Consider the following 16,062-nt stretch of genomic DNA (forward strand, 5'->3'; position numbering starts at 1 on the left):
TACTCACACCTAGAAAATCATCTGTTTACCAGAAATATTCTTCGTTCCTCTACAGTAAGAGCAGGTCCTGTGAGTTGCTCCCTAGCAGGTGGTAATTAATGGCTTTTCCATTTGGAAAACATGAGAGTTTGGATGTCTACTAATTTTGCAAAAACATTTCATGAACATTTCATAAAAGGTAAAAGAGATCAGATCGTTGTCTGATACTGGGCTATAGGTAACTGTCCATTGAGCTTTAGGGTTAGTAGTGTAAAGAATAAGGAATACAAAGATTAGGAAGTCCGTTTCTTTGCACCTGCTTGGTTTCTTGGTTTGATTAGATAGCAGACACACATCAGACTTAGGGTACATTACTAGGAGTGAGTCGGCACCAGGAATTGTGGGGACTCAGGTTCCTTCTTCCCAATTCAGCCTGGTTTCACCTGCACGGTGTTAATGGATGCCCAGCAGAGCCTCCTGATGCAGTGTTTCCTGAAGTAGCAGTGAACTGTGCCAGGTGGACAGAGAGCGTTGATGGTGGGTGGGGGAGGGCGAAGCAGCGCTCTGAGGGTTGGGGAATAGATATATTAAAAGAGCTCATGTCTATTATTTTATTATTAAATGGACCTTGTAACTTCATAACCAGGTAAGAATCTCTGACATTCATAGTCTGAGGACTAAGAATCACAGAAACAACAGGGACCTTCTCGTTGTGTTTCCTTCTTAATTATGCTTTGTGATGCCTGGACACCGAGGCTGACCTTTAAAGCCTCCACGGTTTGCCTCCTTGATCACCACGAGGATGAGGCATCTGACACTGTAGTTCTTAGACGCATACAAAGGAGCTACTCTAGAGAAAGTATTACTGCCTTTTCTTATTACAGAAATAATACGTGCCCTCGGTAGAGAATTAAAATAAGTGTGTGAACTCATTCAGAGAGATAAAGACAACCCCCCCCCCGACATCCTGCCCCTCAGAGAAGCCCCCGCTGTAAGATCAGTTGGGTATGACTCCAGACAGCCTTGTTTGCAGTTGTTTGTATGCCGTCAAGCTCGTTAAGGACCTGGTGTACTTCCGTGGGCTCAGGTGACGTGTTCTGCAACCCAGTTTTTATGCTCAGTGTGTTATACTTAATCTATCGTGGAACTTTTCCATGCACAGCCGGGTTTGGTCCAGGGCGTAGTAGTTACTGGGGGCCTCCGTGCCATCAGAGCAGTGACCGGTGAGCTGAGCAGGGCACCGGGTCGGGTGCACTGGGGGCACCGTGCTGGGGGACAGAGCTAAGAGATGGGCCGTGAGTCGAGCAGGTAGCATAGGACCGTGTGAGAACCAAACCCAGGGAACAAAGCAGATGAGCAGGATAGCCACTGTCCTTCCCAGGGGGCTTCCTGAGGAGACTCGTAGACGCCACGTGGCATTGTCAGGCCGAGATGCCGCTGCTGCCCGTGACCATCGCCAGCCCCTCCCTGTGGACCTCATGCTCCTGTCGCTTTCTGCTGAGAACAGGAGGGTTGAGAAGGAGCATGCCCGGGGCCGAGGACTGGCAGTGCGGTGGTGGGCACTCCCCTGACGGTGGGTAGGGGGTTGGCACGCTTATTTTGTTTTCCAGTTTGTGGTTCTGGCCCACAGCCCATAATGACCCTGAACATCAGTGGCAGAGGGGGACCCAGGAGTCCCACGGGGTCGAGGAGTGCCCAGTGGGCATTAAGCATGACGAGGGAGGTGACCCTCCAGCTTCTGTGCTCTGCGGCTGCCAGCGTAGTCCTGGATGAGAGGCCGGGACCGAGCCTGCGGAGAGGAGAGATGGACTCGTGTTTGTGGGCCGCCCGGCCCAGCCCACCCGCTGCCGGGACCCTGATGCCACTGGCCGGGGCAGTACCTGCATCCTGTAACGCAGCCACAGAATGGGCTGTGGCACCGTGACCTCACTGCCCATTCCGTGTACGTGGGCTGCAGATGGCTTCTGCGTGGGGGGAGGAATCATTCAAGCTAACCCTCGAGATGAGCCCTGTCCCCACCCTACAAGGAGATAACCCCCCCTTTTTTTTTCAGTTTGTTTTGACTTGGTTTTATCGACATTAAGTCGAGGGTTATTTTAGCTGAAGGCCATGATGAGGCCACGTGAAAGATGGGGTCTCTGAAGCCTCCCTGGGGGTTCGCGTGGGCCCATGTCGGTGAGAGGAGTTGGGGACTGGCCCCAAGAGCTCACAGCTATACGTCTGCGTGGAAGGCTGTTCCTGGAAGAGAAGACGCCAGGATGTGACAGCCAGAAGGGCCCCCGATGACGGGACTGAAGCCAAGGAACCGAAATGACTTGCTGAAATTGCCCTGCTGTTGGGTGCAGAGTGTCCCCCCCAGCTCAGCTGTCCGTGTGTCAGGGAGGCCATCCCCACGGAGCTCCTGCAGAAGTGATAGATACTTGAAGTGGCATGTATTTTTTTTTCCCTGAAAGTTTTGTGACCCCTTTGAATTCCCACTGGTTAAATGGGATCCCCAAACACTTGGTTGGGGACTCCTCGCATCCCCAGAGGGAGTGATGTTTCTCTGCAGGCGATGGTGACAGAGCGGCCTCTTGGTGCCTTTCTCCCTGCACTGGGGCACGGGGAACCCCGGCCCCCCGCTATGCTGCCGCCAGTCCCCTGGCCGGTGAGGTCTGATGGCTTGTCCTCTATCATCCTCTGGATTCATTGTCCTCCATCATCAAGCCATCCCTTATCATAAATATCATTTGCACCATGAATTTAAAAATGTTACTGTGTACAATTCTTTATAGAATTCAGACTGCGTGGCGGCTTATCCCCAGCCCAGGCCTGACAGATTCTGCATACGAATTGTGAATCTTGGGGCCTATTCTCCTGTTTTCTTCAGCATTTGATTTAACCAGGAGAAGCTTTGCTTATTTCAGCTCTGTCTTAACTTCCACCAACACATGATTGTTGCTGACCTCCAGCACCTAAGCTGCACAGTGGAAATTCTCTTTTAATACTTGGGTCCACGCAAACTTCCGTAAGGCAAACAGCTGTAAACTATCTCAGAGAACGGCTGTGAATTTAACCTACCGATTCTGGTTTCTCTCGTAATTTCTGACTCCTACTACCTTTTCATAAAATGTCCTTATTTCAACATCTTCCCTTTCAAGGACCCTGCAGTTCCATTTTAGGTGTTAAGATGTTTTAAAGAATCCTTAAAAGGTCTGTTCACAGTTTTAAGTCTTTTTTTTTTTTTTAAGATTTTATTTATTTATTTGACAGAGAGAGACATGGTGAGAGCAGGAACAAGCAGGGGGAGTGGGAGAGGGAGAAGCAGGCTTCCCGCGGAGCAGGGAGCCCGATGCGGGGCTTGATCCCAGAGCCCTGGGATCATGACCTGAAACAAAGGCAGACGCTTAATGACTGAGCCACCCAGGTGCCCGACACAGTTTTAAGTCTTGTAAAATCTGAGATCCTGACTGGTCTGAGAGACAAGGTTCTGCTGCTTCTTAGAAGTGCCAGGAGACCATGTGTCCTTGGCCATGCCAGCTGGCGTGTTTGCGGTGGCCTGGGTGTCTCTAGGGTCACTGTGTCAGGGACGCTTCATGCCACAACCCTGTGCAGTGGGGATCGTTACTCTTTCTGAACTCTCAAGTCACACCAGCCATACACCTAAAGTTGTTAACCTTTACACATTACAGAAGCTGTTCCGTGAAGCCCACCCAGGCACCAGTCCTCCTGAAGTCCAGTTTGCAGCCTCCTCTGTGCTGAGACCCTGGGGCGGCAGGGCCCTGGCCGTAGAGAGGAGTTGGAGGGAGGCCTGTCCCTGCGGCTGGTCTGGGGGCTTTGCGGTGGGTGTTGGCAGCCTGGGACCCCTGTGGGCATCCGACAGGCTCTGACCGCCGGCTTGTGCGGGAGCAAAAGGAGGAAAGAGGTCTGGTTAGGCAGTGTGTCCCAGAGAGCCCCACACTCAGACTGGAGCTCTCCTTGCCCCATAGTTTTACTCCCTGGGATGGGGACAGGCTGAGTCCAGCTGGTTGGGGGCCTAGGGCGAGGGAGACCGCCTGTAGACTTGGGTAGTGTCTTTGGTTTGGGGTTGTCTAGGTGTAGAAAGCCTGAAATAGAAGATAAGGTTTTGGGTGGCAGCAGCTGGTTTAGCTGGGGAGATTGGGGCTGGCTTTCCATAACATTTCGGCTTGCCACCCTGATAGATACTTGAAGTTGGATGTGTATTTTTTTTTTTCCTGAAAGTTTTGTGACCCCTTTGAATTCCCACTGGTTAAATGGGATCCCCAAACCCATGGTTGAGTCTTTCCCTCTCTCTAAAACCCCTGGAGCATTTCATGGCCAGAGTTTACTCTTTACAGCTGTGAAATATGCTCTGAAAGGTGAACAGCCACGTCCAGATTGCATTCTGCTGCCATAAGGGTTAGCATAATTCAAAACCCAACTCTGGAAGCAGTTGCTGCTTTCTGGATGGTGCCTTGACCACCTGGAGGGAATGCCCTTCTTTCTCCACAGACGGGGCAGTGGACAAGGCCTCGTGAGGACTGCTTGTCCTGCAAGCATCTCGCTCCCAGCGGTGGTGTCTAAACTTGCCCCCACGCCCCGTCGGGGTTTGGGAGTTAAAACCGGACGTAAGACCCTGGTGAAGTAAGCAAACACAGGGGGTGATGTTTTTCCAGAAGAGGCAAGAGAGCAGCCGCAAGTATTTCGGGGGCCTGCGCCCAGGCGGTTCTTCTGGGAACCCCAGTGTTGGGACAAGGCTTGAGGACAGACCTGTTCTGTGTATGTGGCAATCTCATGTTCTGTGTCTCAGGTTAACAAGACCTCAGGGCCCAAAGCTGCCCCAGAAAGATATCTGTTCTGGTTCATAAATAAGCTGTCAGAAGCAGCATCAGCAGGGAAATGCGTGTCCTTCTGAAGGAAACACAGGTCTTCAAAGGCCCAGACCTGCACCAGAGAGCCCTTCCCAGCTGGTTCTCCTGCTTTCCTTGAGGCTCTAGGTGGGCATCTCTTCTTACTTGAAGAAGGAAAGGAGACTTCTTCCTCTCCTTTCTCATCCACAGATCTTCACACTCTCTCCTTTTCTTACCCTCAGACACCAGTCTTCCGAGCTGGTGTTTACACTCTGGCCAGGGCAGTGGTGTTCTCAGGTTTTGGGAACAAGGTACACTGTCAAGCACTCAGGAACACTGTTGAGGACAGTGTAGGGAAGGGAGTCATCATTCTCTGGAGTTAAAACCTTGCAAATTCCCCAGAGTTCATCTGGGCAGGCAGCATTTTGCCTTGGTGGGGGGCTCCTTAGGGGAGAGAAGAAAGGGTCCAACTCACCGCGAATAGCACCGCGAAGGGTTCTGGGTCACATGGGGGCTCATCAGGGGGAGATGCTGGGGGTTGCATTGCTGGTGTGAGTCTGGTGGTGGGATTAGGGCATCTTGGTGGCCCTGCTTGTCACCCCGCATTGGGAGGGGCTTATGAATGGGGACTGTGGGGGATGGGGTGGAACTGTTTTGTGTGTGGATCTTTGAGACCACTGAAAAGCAACCTGAACTTCCAGGGAACCCTGACATGAATCTGGTATCCCAATGATTTATGCTTTATTCCATTTATTAAAGAGATCCAAAGATTTCCAAATGAGAAATGAAATCATGCTATGGCAGATGGTGCCAGTGAGCTTCTCTTAAGTCCTCCCTTTTCGAGTCATCAACGTATTAACCAGTTTTCAGTGTGGCTCTTTCCTGCTGCGTTGAAATGGATTTCTTTATTTTATTAAGGACGTGCATTTCCCTTCTCGGCACAGAAATGAGGCCACAGTGGGAACCAGGGTCCTCACCAGTGCTCCTGTTCCGTGTGGATGTGCTTGCTTTTTTCCCATTGTTTCAGTTTATGTTTTGGGATTATGCATGCTTTAAAGTAAAAATAAATGCTCCTTCACTTTTCTCTTGCTAAAAAGAATAGTTTTTATTTTTTAATAAAATCTTTGTGAAATATGAGGTTTTTTAAATAAGCATCTCAGTCCCTGAGATAATGCATTGTTTTAAAATTTTCACCTGCAATTTCAGATTCCTTTTTTTTTTTTTTACCCTTGTGTATAATTTCACGAGTTTTGCTTGGAACCCATATTTGTGGTCACTGGAGCCAAATGGGATCGCAGAGGGGAGAAGAGACCATAAAGTCATTCTAATTGTGGCTGCATGCTGTGCTTCTGGTTGGTAATTTGGAGGAAGAAATCAGAGTCCATAGCTCTGCTGGGGATTGAGCCCACCAGCCAAAGGATGGCGAGTTTAATGTAGTGAGAGATGAGGGAGTGAGATGCCGCTGCCTAATGAGATCGCTGATGAGCCTCTAGCTGAAGGGTCTGAGCCCCAAGGAAGGGCTCAGGGCCAGAGAGGAATTGGGAGCCCCAGTGGAAGCTGGTCTGGCCTCCTGGGTCCTTGGGTAGCCAGATTCTCATGGGCTGGGGAGGTGGGGATCCAGGAGGTGGGGCTTTGTTGCGGTTCAAGTCCCTTGGAAGAGCTCTTCTTGCTCTCTTCCTTTGACTGGAGGTATTTTCAGGATTTTAGAATTCTGCAGCATTCCTGATCTATGTTAGTAATCATACCATGTGGCTGTGATTTTTGCCTTTGCATTCTCATGTGCTGTAGGTTGAACCATTAGGAAATTGCCATTTTTCAACCACCTTTGACCTACAAAACAGCGGTTACACCTGGTTCAACATAATATAAGTTGGGCTGGGATTTTTTTTTTTTAAGAAATTTTATTTATTTATTTGACAGAGAGATACATAGCGAGAGAGGGAACACAAGCAGGGGGAGCGGGAGAGGGAGAAGCAGGCTCCCCGCCAAGCAGGTAGCCCGATGCGGGGCGCGGGGCTCGATCCCATGACCCTGGGATCATGACCTGAGCCGAAGGCAGATGCTTAACGACTGAGCCACTCAGGCACCCCAAGTTGGGCTGGGATTGAAACCAACCAACGGTACCATTTAGCTGGTTTTACTCACTTGAGACTTAGGGGTTGCTCTGCGGTGTGAGCTGTGGGGTGATTGCCTGGCTGGTGCTTCTTTTGTAACCGGCTCGTGCCACTTCAGGCTCCCTGTGGCTCACCGTCACAGGTAGCGTGTGTCCACCCCAGAAATGGGGCGTCTGAAGCCGTGTCCTTTATCACACCCCCAGAAGCCGCCGGGGGGCCTCTGCTGTGGGTATAGTCAGGCACAGGCTCCATCAGGGCTTCAGGTCCTTGTGGACCCCATGGGAGGGAACTACTTCCATTTACCGGTGAGGACACCGAGGGTCAGACTCAAAGTCACCCAGGGTCGAGGCCACCGCCAACCAGGACTCCTGGCTCCGAGGCTCTGGCACAGAGTTCCCTCTGCCGCGGGGCCCTGCACATCAGGACAGCAGGCCAGGTGGGGGAAGCGGGGCCCCCATCCCCCAGAGTTGGAATTCTGCTGAGCAAATTCTGAAAAGCTGGAGAACTAGATCTAGCAACTGGGTGTAAAGAGCTCCTGTGGGGAGCTTGTTGGAAGTGCAGATTCTGAAGTGCTTTCTAAATGGACGTGTATTCGTGCCACGCAATGTTACGTTACCTTCAGGTAACGCCTGGACAAACAAACGCCTGGATGGCTGTGCACCTTGCTCGGCGCTTCCAGGATCGGTGTGGCCCCGCTCTCTCCCCAGACAGTGTTATTACAGTGCCGTTGACTCTGTTCCCTCAGCTGTACTTTTCATCCCTGTGACGTGTGTACTTTATTCCTGGAAGTCTGTACGGCTTCACCCCTTCACCTCTCCCACCCTCCCCCCACTGCCATCCCCTCTGCCGTCCACCAGTCTCTTCTATTTATGATTCTTGTTTCTGTTTTTTGTTTTTGATTTTTTTTTTAGAGTCCACATATAAGTGAAATGATAACGGTATTCGTCTTTCTGACTTACTTGATTTAGCATAATACTTTCCAGGTCCATCCATGTTGTTGCAAATGGCAATATCTCATTCTTTTCTATGGTTATTAATATTCCATTGTGTATACACCACATCTTCTTTATCCACTCACCTGTCTGCGGACACTTGGGTTGCGTCCCTGTCTTGGCCCTTGTAAATAATGCCACAGTAACCATGGGGATGCATGCGTTCTTTTGAATTAGTGTTTTCATTTTCTTTGCGGAAATAATCCAGTAGTGGAATTACTGGATCATACGGTATTTTTATTTTTAATTTTTCGAGGAACCTTCATAGTGTTTTCCAGAGTGGCTGCATCAGTTTGCATTCCTACGAGCGGTGCACAAAGGTTTCCCTTTCTCCACATCCTCGCCAACTTGTATTTCTTGATCCTGAAGTTCTTGTTAGGATGAGTCTGGGCTGAGGGGTCTGAGGCAAAGTGGGGTGGGGAGTAGACTTTGAGGAACTCAAAGTAAAGAGGGAGGGATTTAAAATCTGCCACTGTGGATGTGACCTCTGCACCCTAAGGCCCGGAGCCCTGAGAACCTAGCCACCGACTGCTGTGGTGTTTACGGAGCCCGGGGCTTGGTGCGCGCTCTGGAGATCGCCTTCAGTGTTATGCGTTCAATCACAAAACACGAATGCAACCCTCTCTTTTGTCTTCCCTGTGTGCTTCATTCAGTACGTACGTACAGGGTGGTTATTACTCGTTAAATAGACAGTGCTAAAGTCACATGTACTCTGGGCAGTTTCTTTCTTTTTTTTTTTTTTTTAATTACTGAAATCATTTGTCTCCAAACCAAATTAGTTGTGATGGAAAAATTGCATTGTTTGCCTGCATGGCAAAGAAATTTAATTGCATTGTGTAAAGAAGACATGTGCTTGTACTCATAATTTCTGTGCTCCTGAGAAGTCATTCCCACTGGTGTTCGGGGCAGGAGGATATCTGTGTCAGTGGGAGGGGTGGGGGTGGGGCAGGAGGACCAGGAGAAAATAAAATACATCTCTTTTTAACTTTAACCTCCCCCACCAGATATGCTAATAAGATTATCCTTACTTATTTTAATTGAGATTTACTGTTCTGCCAGTAGATTCCCATGTTTATTCTTACAGAGTGCTCATTTTTAGCATGAAGGAAGTCACTCTCCAGCTTGATGCTTTTTTGATGTCAAAGTGTAACTGCTTGGTGTAGGTGCGGCAGAAACGGGACATAACGAGGTCCTTTCGCTGGTCGATCTTACCCCAGCGTTCCTGGTAACAACCAGGAACCAAGAGGTTAATGGGGTCTATGGCCATCTTCACTCATGCCCTGCATTTATATTAACTCGGAGGTGTTGGAGGAAAATGCTGTGAAGGACAAGGTGTAATTTTCAGCTAGTTTGCAAAATTCTGTCAGTTTCAAGACTTGAATTTCTGCCTTGGATACGTCAAGTCAAGAGTGTGGAAGAGTCGGTGCTGGAACGGTACAGAATACAACAGCAGAAAGGCAGAAACGGGTTTTCTGACGTCTAATAAGGAATTCCTGTGCTTCTGTGTGTTTGCTGGGCCTGTCTTCACGTGCGATCCTACCACTAGGAGGTAGATGATCGGTGTGCCCCCACCTACCCGTCTGTGCCCCATCATGCCTCTGCTTCTGCTCTTTGGCGCCCGGGGGGGTTGGGGGGAGGTTGGTTCCAAAGAGGAACATTTCTGACCTTTCAGGCTGGAGCATATATTTTGTAGGTCATATAATGAGGGCCTTATTTCCTGGTTACATTTGTGGTTTGCATATGAATATTTTTGAGGGCAAACCTAGAGCCAAGTTCCTCAATTAGTGTTAGTAGCAAGCGGAGAATGAAGGGAATTAGGAGTCAGGATGAATTTCAAGGCAATCCGGGCAAGGGAAACAGTACTGTTCTTCTTGGAGTAAAAATAAAATTAAACAAATTGATAGCTTTGTTTTTGGTTTTTGCTTTTTTCTTATTTCTTCCTGTGCTTCCTGACCCCGATGCTCTTAGGTCCGTTTTCCTACCTGTCAGCATCAGTGGGTATTTGCATTCCTTGGGGTCCAGAGTCTTGCCTCAGTGTGTGACTGGAGGTGGCCCTGGAAGGGAAGGTTCTGGAAAGACAGCCTCCCTGCCCCTTTGCTTTCCTCTAGTGCTTTTCTTAGAAAAGCAGCTTGTACTCCCGGGAGAGGAGCTTTTCTCTGAAATTGAGTTTTCTGTAGCTGTGTCTCCTTTAAAAGATTTGGGATGCTGAAGCGCTGAAGATGCTTTCCTGAGACCCGCCGAGGGCTCCGAGGGTTCCAGTCTGCGTGCGTCCTCTGGAGAGGGTCCGTCCTGTCTGTTTCAGAGCCGAGTGGGATGCGTGCCATCATGCTGTAATACAGGGGTGCAGTCAGGGACATCAAAGCAGGCTGGTAGGGGGCCAGGAGAGCGGGACAGCTCAGAATGGGAGGCTCCTTTCTCTGCCGTGTGGATGGAGGCTCTTATTTACATTTCCACGTTGTCTGAGCTGGACTTGGACTCAGCCTGCAGATCAGCAGACCGGCAGGCCAGCCCTGCACCTCAGCAGGAGGAAGCCAGATTGACACAGGTCCAGGGGCACCTCTGGCCTCTGCGCGCGTCCCTTAAAGGAGGGGGGGCCTCCCTGGAGGGGGGGGAGGCAGGGGGCTTTCTCCTTGGTGTTTGTGTAATCCCCACATTCCTCTGCACCGACAGCAGAGCAGGTTCAGAGCTGGGAAGTCCGGAGTCCCACTCACCCGTCAGAAGGACGAGTAGGAGTTCAGGGGGTGCTGAGTCGAGCTGACCAGAGCACCACGGGCACCGGGACCCCCGACCCCCATGAGGGCGCGACCAGATCGCAGGCACCCGGGCAGCGCCGGGACCGGCAGTCTCTGTGCTCCAGCCTTGAAGCTACTGTCCACGGACGTGCGACGTGTGTGGACGTGCTGACCGTTCAGTGGCCCCTTTACTCAGGAGTGCGGGAGACCAAACGGGAGTAAAACACGGTAGTATCCATATGCCCATGTCTCAAGCCGCCTCCCCCAACTTGGGAAAACAGTCTGGACACAGACCCACTTACTTTTTATTTCATTGCCTGTTTAAAGAAGACTGTTAAAACTGATGACAGTTGATTTTAAAAAATACAGGTTAGGGGCGCCTGGGTGGCTCAGTCGGTTAAGCGGCTGCCTTCGGTTCAGGTCATGATCCCAGGGTCCTGGGATCGAGCCCCAGGTCGGGCTTCCTGCCCAGCAGGGAGCCTGCTTCTCCCTCTCCCTCTGCCTGCTACTCCCCCTGCTTGTGCTCACTCGCTCGCTCTCTGACAAGTAAATAAATAAAATCTTAAAAAAAAAATACAGGTAGGCCAAAACCCAAAAAACCTGCTAAAGACACCCCTAATTGACCACCCAGGTATTTTGAATTTTCCTTGTGGGTGCTAATTCCCTGCGCCTCGGGGACTGCACCTGCGGAGTGTGGTTGCGGGAACTCTCCACGAGGCATCGGGCTCGCCATGTGTACACCTGTGCGTACAGAGAATGTTCACATCCTCTGGGTGGTTGGATTTCTATTTCCCGATGCAGGGTGAAGTTCGGAAGGAACCCTGCTGGCATCCACGTTTCGTTATTTAGAACTTTCTTGAGCACTAAAACTGTGGACCCATAGCACTTTGTGGGGATTTGCTGTGTTTTCCTTCAACTTCACATATTGTGGTTATCGATTCAGAATAATGAGGGCTGAGAATTTCTGTTTAATTGATACATTGTTTCCCCCGGCGTTCAGTAATTTTGGTTTTCTGCCTCTTCATGTAACTACGCCCTGCGTCCTCAGGGCCCCACCCCTGTGAATCTGCTTTAACCTCCCCGATAGGGCTGCATCTTCTAACTGCCTTCAGAGTTCTGTCCCAGAGAAGCTGATAGTTTGGGTTTTTCACTCCTGATGAAAGTTCCTTATTACTTCATGGTCCCTCATCTTGGAGTTCTTGGGAGATTTTCTTCCTAATATCATGATTTAAATTTAAGTAGTGTAATTGGAACTGGTGCCTTGTTAATGGTAAGAAGTGATTACATGTCTTCTTTTTCTCAGCTGTGTTGGGATTACCCATGGCATCACGCGGCCGGGGCCTTGCTGCCCCACAGGGACCACAGCCGAGGGAGCCTCAGTGTTGCTGACAGGCTAAGAGCAGTCAGTCAGTGGTGACCACTGTTTGAGTTTAAAACCCAATTCCGTAGCATTTAAGCCAGTGCATGAGAATGCGTTTTCTTTTCTTTTTTTTTTTAAAGATTTATTTATTGGGGGGGGAGCAGAGGGGCAAAGAGAGAGGGAGAGAGAAAATCTCAAGCAGACTCCACGCTGAGCTGGGAACCCGATGTGGGGCTCAGTCCCAGAACCCTGAGATCATGACCTGAGCTGAAAACCAAGAGTTAGACGCTTAACTGACTGAGCCACCCAGGCACCATGAGAAGGCTTTTTTTTTTTTTTTTTTAATTTTTAAAAGAATTTTTTGTTTATTTTGAAAGAGAGAGCACAAGCAGGGGTAGGGTCAGAGGGAGAGGGAGAAGCAGACTCCCCGCTGAGCAGGGAGCCTGATATGGGGGCTTGATCCAGGACCCCAGGTTCATGACCTGAGCATTTTCTTAATAATATTCTATCTAAGGGGGGGAATTGAGTGGGGCACAGAATGGTCTCTTCTGAAAGTGAGACACATCTTGTGACTTTTGGTGCTAGCTGGTTTGAGAACACATATCCACATGTGTACACACATGCACAGACACACACATTCCCAGTTGTGTGCCCCCAAAGTACGTTCATCCTTCCAGTGGAGCTGCCCTGGGAACATAAAAGGAAATACGGCAGCTGGCCTGGCCTTGGGCTGCTCGCCCTGAGATGGACCGGCTCCCCCAGGTAGAGGCGGCAGCCTCCAGTCCTCAGAAAGTTCTCAACAGAGGAGAAGGATCTAGGCGCGTGCTGGGATGTCCATCTCTGCAAATCTGTGGTTATTTTTCATTGATCCTTGTCTTAAGCAGCATTATGTTCTGACCAGTGATGCAAGTTTTTAAAATAAATGTTTCTTTTTATGGAAGATGATTTTTTTTTGATCAGTGAAGCATTTATTTCATGTATTTATTCATTTAATCTCATTGCCACAAACACAAACATGCCATTGGAGTGAGGATGCATTTGCAAGTAAAGAGGTGCCACACGTGTGTTCCAGTGTTTATATATAGCCCTGTATCTTTGTTTAATGGGCCCTGCTTAATTTCTAAAGAATATTTAATATTAGTTGTGAGAAACAATTGTCGGTGGTGGGTGTTTAAGAATCAGCAGTGCATTCATGAATTGAGCTCATTTTAATTCTTTACTCTGTTTTATTGTTGTGGTTCATATTAAAAACTATATTATGTGATTTTTTTACATCCCAGATGGAATAAAGTTTAGAAGGTTCCAAGAGGTAACAAGGGAAGGAGAGTCGTCACCTCATTGCCCTTGTCCCTAAGCCACCTGGTTCCCAAGCCTTAAGTCAGGAACTCGACTGGAAACCCGCTCAGCCTGGAGAGGCCCATATGTGTATTTTGTCCCTGCAGGGCCCCCTACACACACGTGCCCCACTGACCAGAGCCTGGGGACATTGTGTTTATGTGCGTTGAGGCTTCAGGTGATTTTTCAGCTGCTTAGTATTCCGTCACATGGATCTGTCTAAATCTAGCAAACCTGCTTTGGGTTGGTTACGCACACAGCCACAGGGTGACTTCTGGGACATTCTGGAGTGTCCAGTTCAGGGTGGGAGCGTCATGGTCACTGGCTTTCCTGGATCACTGGGGTCACCCTGCAGATCCTATAAGGCCACATTCCCATTTTTTTCAAGAGAGCCGTTGGTGACAGAAAATAAGTGTTTTGCAACTTAACTAGCAGTGCTGTTCACTCAGAAGGATGTTCGTTACCGTTTGCCCCATGCCTACCGAGGGTCAGGCTCTGTGCTGATAGTGTCCTTGTTTATCTGTTTGCAGGAGATGTCTTATCTGTGGCACACCAGGGGCTGCTTGGCTCACCGAAGAGTGGGTGCACCCTGATAGCCCCCAGTGTGCTTGCTTCAATGGGGGGTAGAGAAGCTGCTCTTGGTCTTTGCCTTCACGAGTGTCTTTCTTCCTGAGTTCCTGCTGACACACCTCTGCCCACCCACTCTGCCTGTTGGCCAGCCACTCGGCCCCCCAGAGCCCAGTGTGTCTGACATTCAACACCAGTCCCTTTTCTAGCTAAGGTTTCGAGGTGACCAGATGTGTCTGTATCAGCTGTGGGTCTACCCCAGCCGCTAACGGTCTCCTGTCTTCTCCCAACCCCCTGGACCCGTCCTTTGCTGAGCACCAGAATCCTCCGTGATGGGCTGTCCCACCTCCCGCGCACCTCTGCAGGGCCCCGGAGTCTGGTTTGTTCACTGGCCGCCTACCTCATTTTTGTGTCTCCGTGGATCGTGTTCTCCTTGCTTCCTTCAGACACGTTTCTTGTCCTTCTGTGCGATAGCCCCAGGGGGACTGCACGGTTATGCCCTTTGCTTCCATTCCTGCACCCATGGTATTAGAATATCATGTATGTATTTGAAAATGATGGATGTTCCTTGACTTTTAGGTATTTTGTGAATCACTTTACTTCTTCTTGGATGTAACGTGGAGTGATGAAATTTCTGAATTTGTGGAAAATGGAAAGGGAATCCCATTTGGAATGAAAGGGGTTTGCCCTTGGCCGGTTGTGGTGGGAACAGGCTGCCACCTTTTTGTGAGCTCAACTCCGTCTGTTCATAAGTGCACAGTATGGCTGGTGTTGTGGGGTCTCCCTGATAAGGGGTGAGTGGGAGGTGTGGGGAGTCAGGCCGTTGGGTCATCTGTATTGGGTGGGCCCACCTGACCCGCACACATGAGGTGAGGGGCAGAGACGACCAGCCAGGGCGGGGGTGTGGGGCACCACGAGCTTGCTGGCCGGCGGGGGCTGGGCTCTGCAGAGGGCCTCACAGTGGCTGGGCATCCCCTCCTCCCTCCCCCGGCCTTTTTGACAGGTCTTACAGTTCTGACTGCATCTTCAATGTAGCATATGTTTGTGGGCATCAGAACTCCACAAAATCTCCTAAACCATAAATGGCTGTTGTATTGTGAACATTTGGATTTTCAAAATTCAGTCATTCTCTCCATGACTTTGTTGGTGGGATTTCAGATGAGACTGTCTTTATGACAAACTGAAAGACCAGAAGTTGACTGATGGCTACGGGGGTCAGTTCCCAGGAAGCCGGGGGCCTCCTTGATCTTCCCGCCTGCGAGTGTGTGCGATTACAAGGGTCTTAACTCACCCCTTGGACAGTGTGGGCCCGTGGGGTTCAGATGGGGACATTTGAGGTGGACAAGAGCTAAGTTCCGGAGGCCCCTTGGGGTTGTTGGAGGGTACATCCTAGTTTAGGAGACAGACACAGACTTGGGATAGGAATGGGATGGGAGGAGCGTGAGTCTTCATGAGGTGGGTCTTCACCATCCTTGGTGTTTCTCTCGTTTGGGAAGTGTCACACTGGGGGCATTTTGACTGCACTGAAGTGGATTGTGGCATCTAATCTTGCTTTATGTCCTGTTTTACAGATGCCTTTGTGAATAGCCAGGAATGGACGTTAAGTCGATCTGTCCCAGAGCTCAAAGTGGTGAGTGGTTCTTCTGGCCTCCGTGGTTGTGGTTCCTCACCTGCAGGAAGTGGGCCTCTGTAAGGGGCGGGAGGTGGCCTGCGAGCACGCCCAGGCCTGCATCCGATGGGGCCTGGCTGTCTCTGGGGCCCCGACGTGGGGCATACTTCTGGGTGTATCCCTGGGAAGGACCAAGTGTAGCTGACAGTTTGAGACCGGAGCCCTGAGTGTGCCTGGGGCAACCACGTCAGCCAGCCTGCCAGAGTGGCCCTGTGCATGCCGGGCAGGGTCCATCCGCCATTGTCTCTCTCGTGTCCGTGCATGTGTGTGAGAGAGAGACCGAGTCACACACACATGCACAGATGTGGCTTGCTTTATCCTTTGCCAGGATGTCATGAAGGTTTCTGTGATGAGCTGTCAAGCTTTGGAATTCATCATTTAAAAAATGTGACTGGTGACTTACCGTGGTACAAAGTAATAACAGAAAAGAAGATTTTGTTTTAATTAAAAAGTCTAAATATTCTTCCAGTGAGATTATTTAAAGC

The 16,062-nt window shown here is 50.0% G+C and overlaps 1 protein-coding gene across 20 annotated transcripts in view; it reads left to right on the plus strand.

Moving 5' to 3' along the window:
- Positions 1–16,062, plus strand: part of AGAP1 (ArfGAP with GTPase domain, ankyrin repeat and PH domain 1) — a 517,580-nt gene that overhangs the window by 163,889 nt on the left and 337,629 nt on the right. For all 20 annotated transcript variants that reach the window (XM_045867676.3, XM_045867677.3, XM_045867680.3 and 17 more), the window contains one exon: positions 15,480–15,538. In XM_045867676.3, the coding sequence (XP_045723632.1) occupies positions 15,480–15,538 (59 nt within the window). The remainder of the gene's footprint in view (positions 1–15,479; positions 15,539–16,062) is intronic.

This window comes from Mirounga angustirostris, unplaced genomic scaffold (assembly GCF_029215605.1).
Source record: "Mirounga angustirostris isolate CCGP_5_RB_7025 unplaced genomic scaffold, mMirAng1.0.hap1 SCAF_3, whole genome shotgun sequence".
Classification (NCBI taxonomy): domain Eukaryota; kingdom Metazoa; phylum Chordata; class Mammalia; order Carnivora; family Phocidae; genus Mirounga; species Mirounga angustirostris.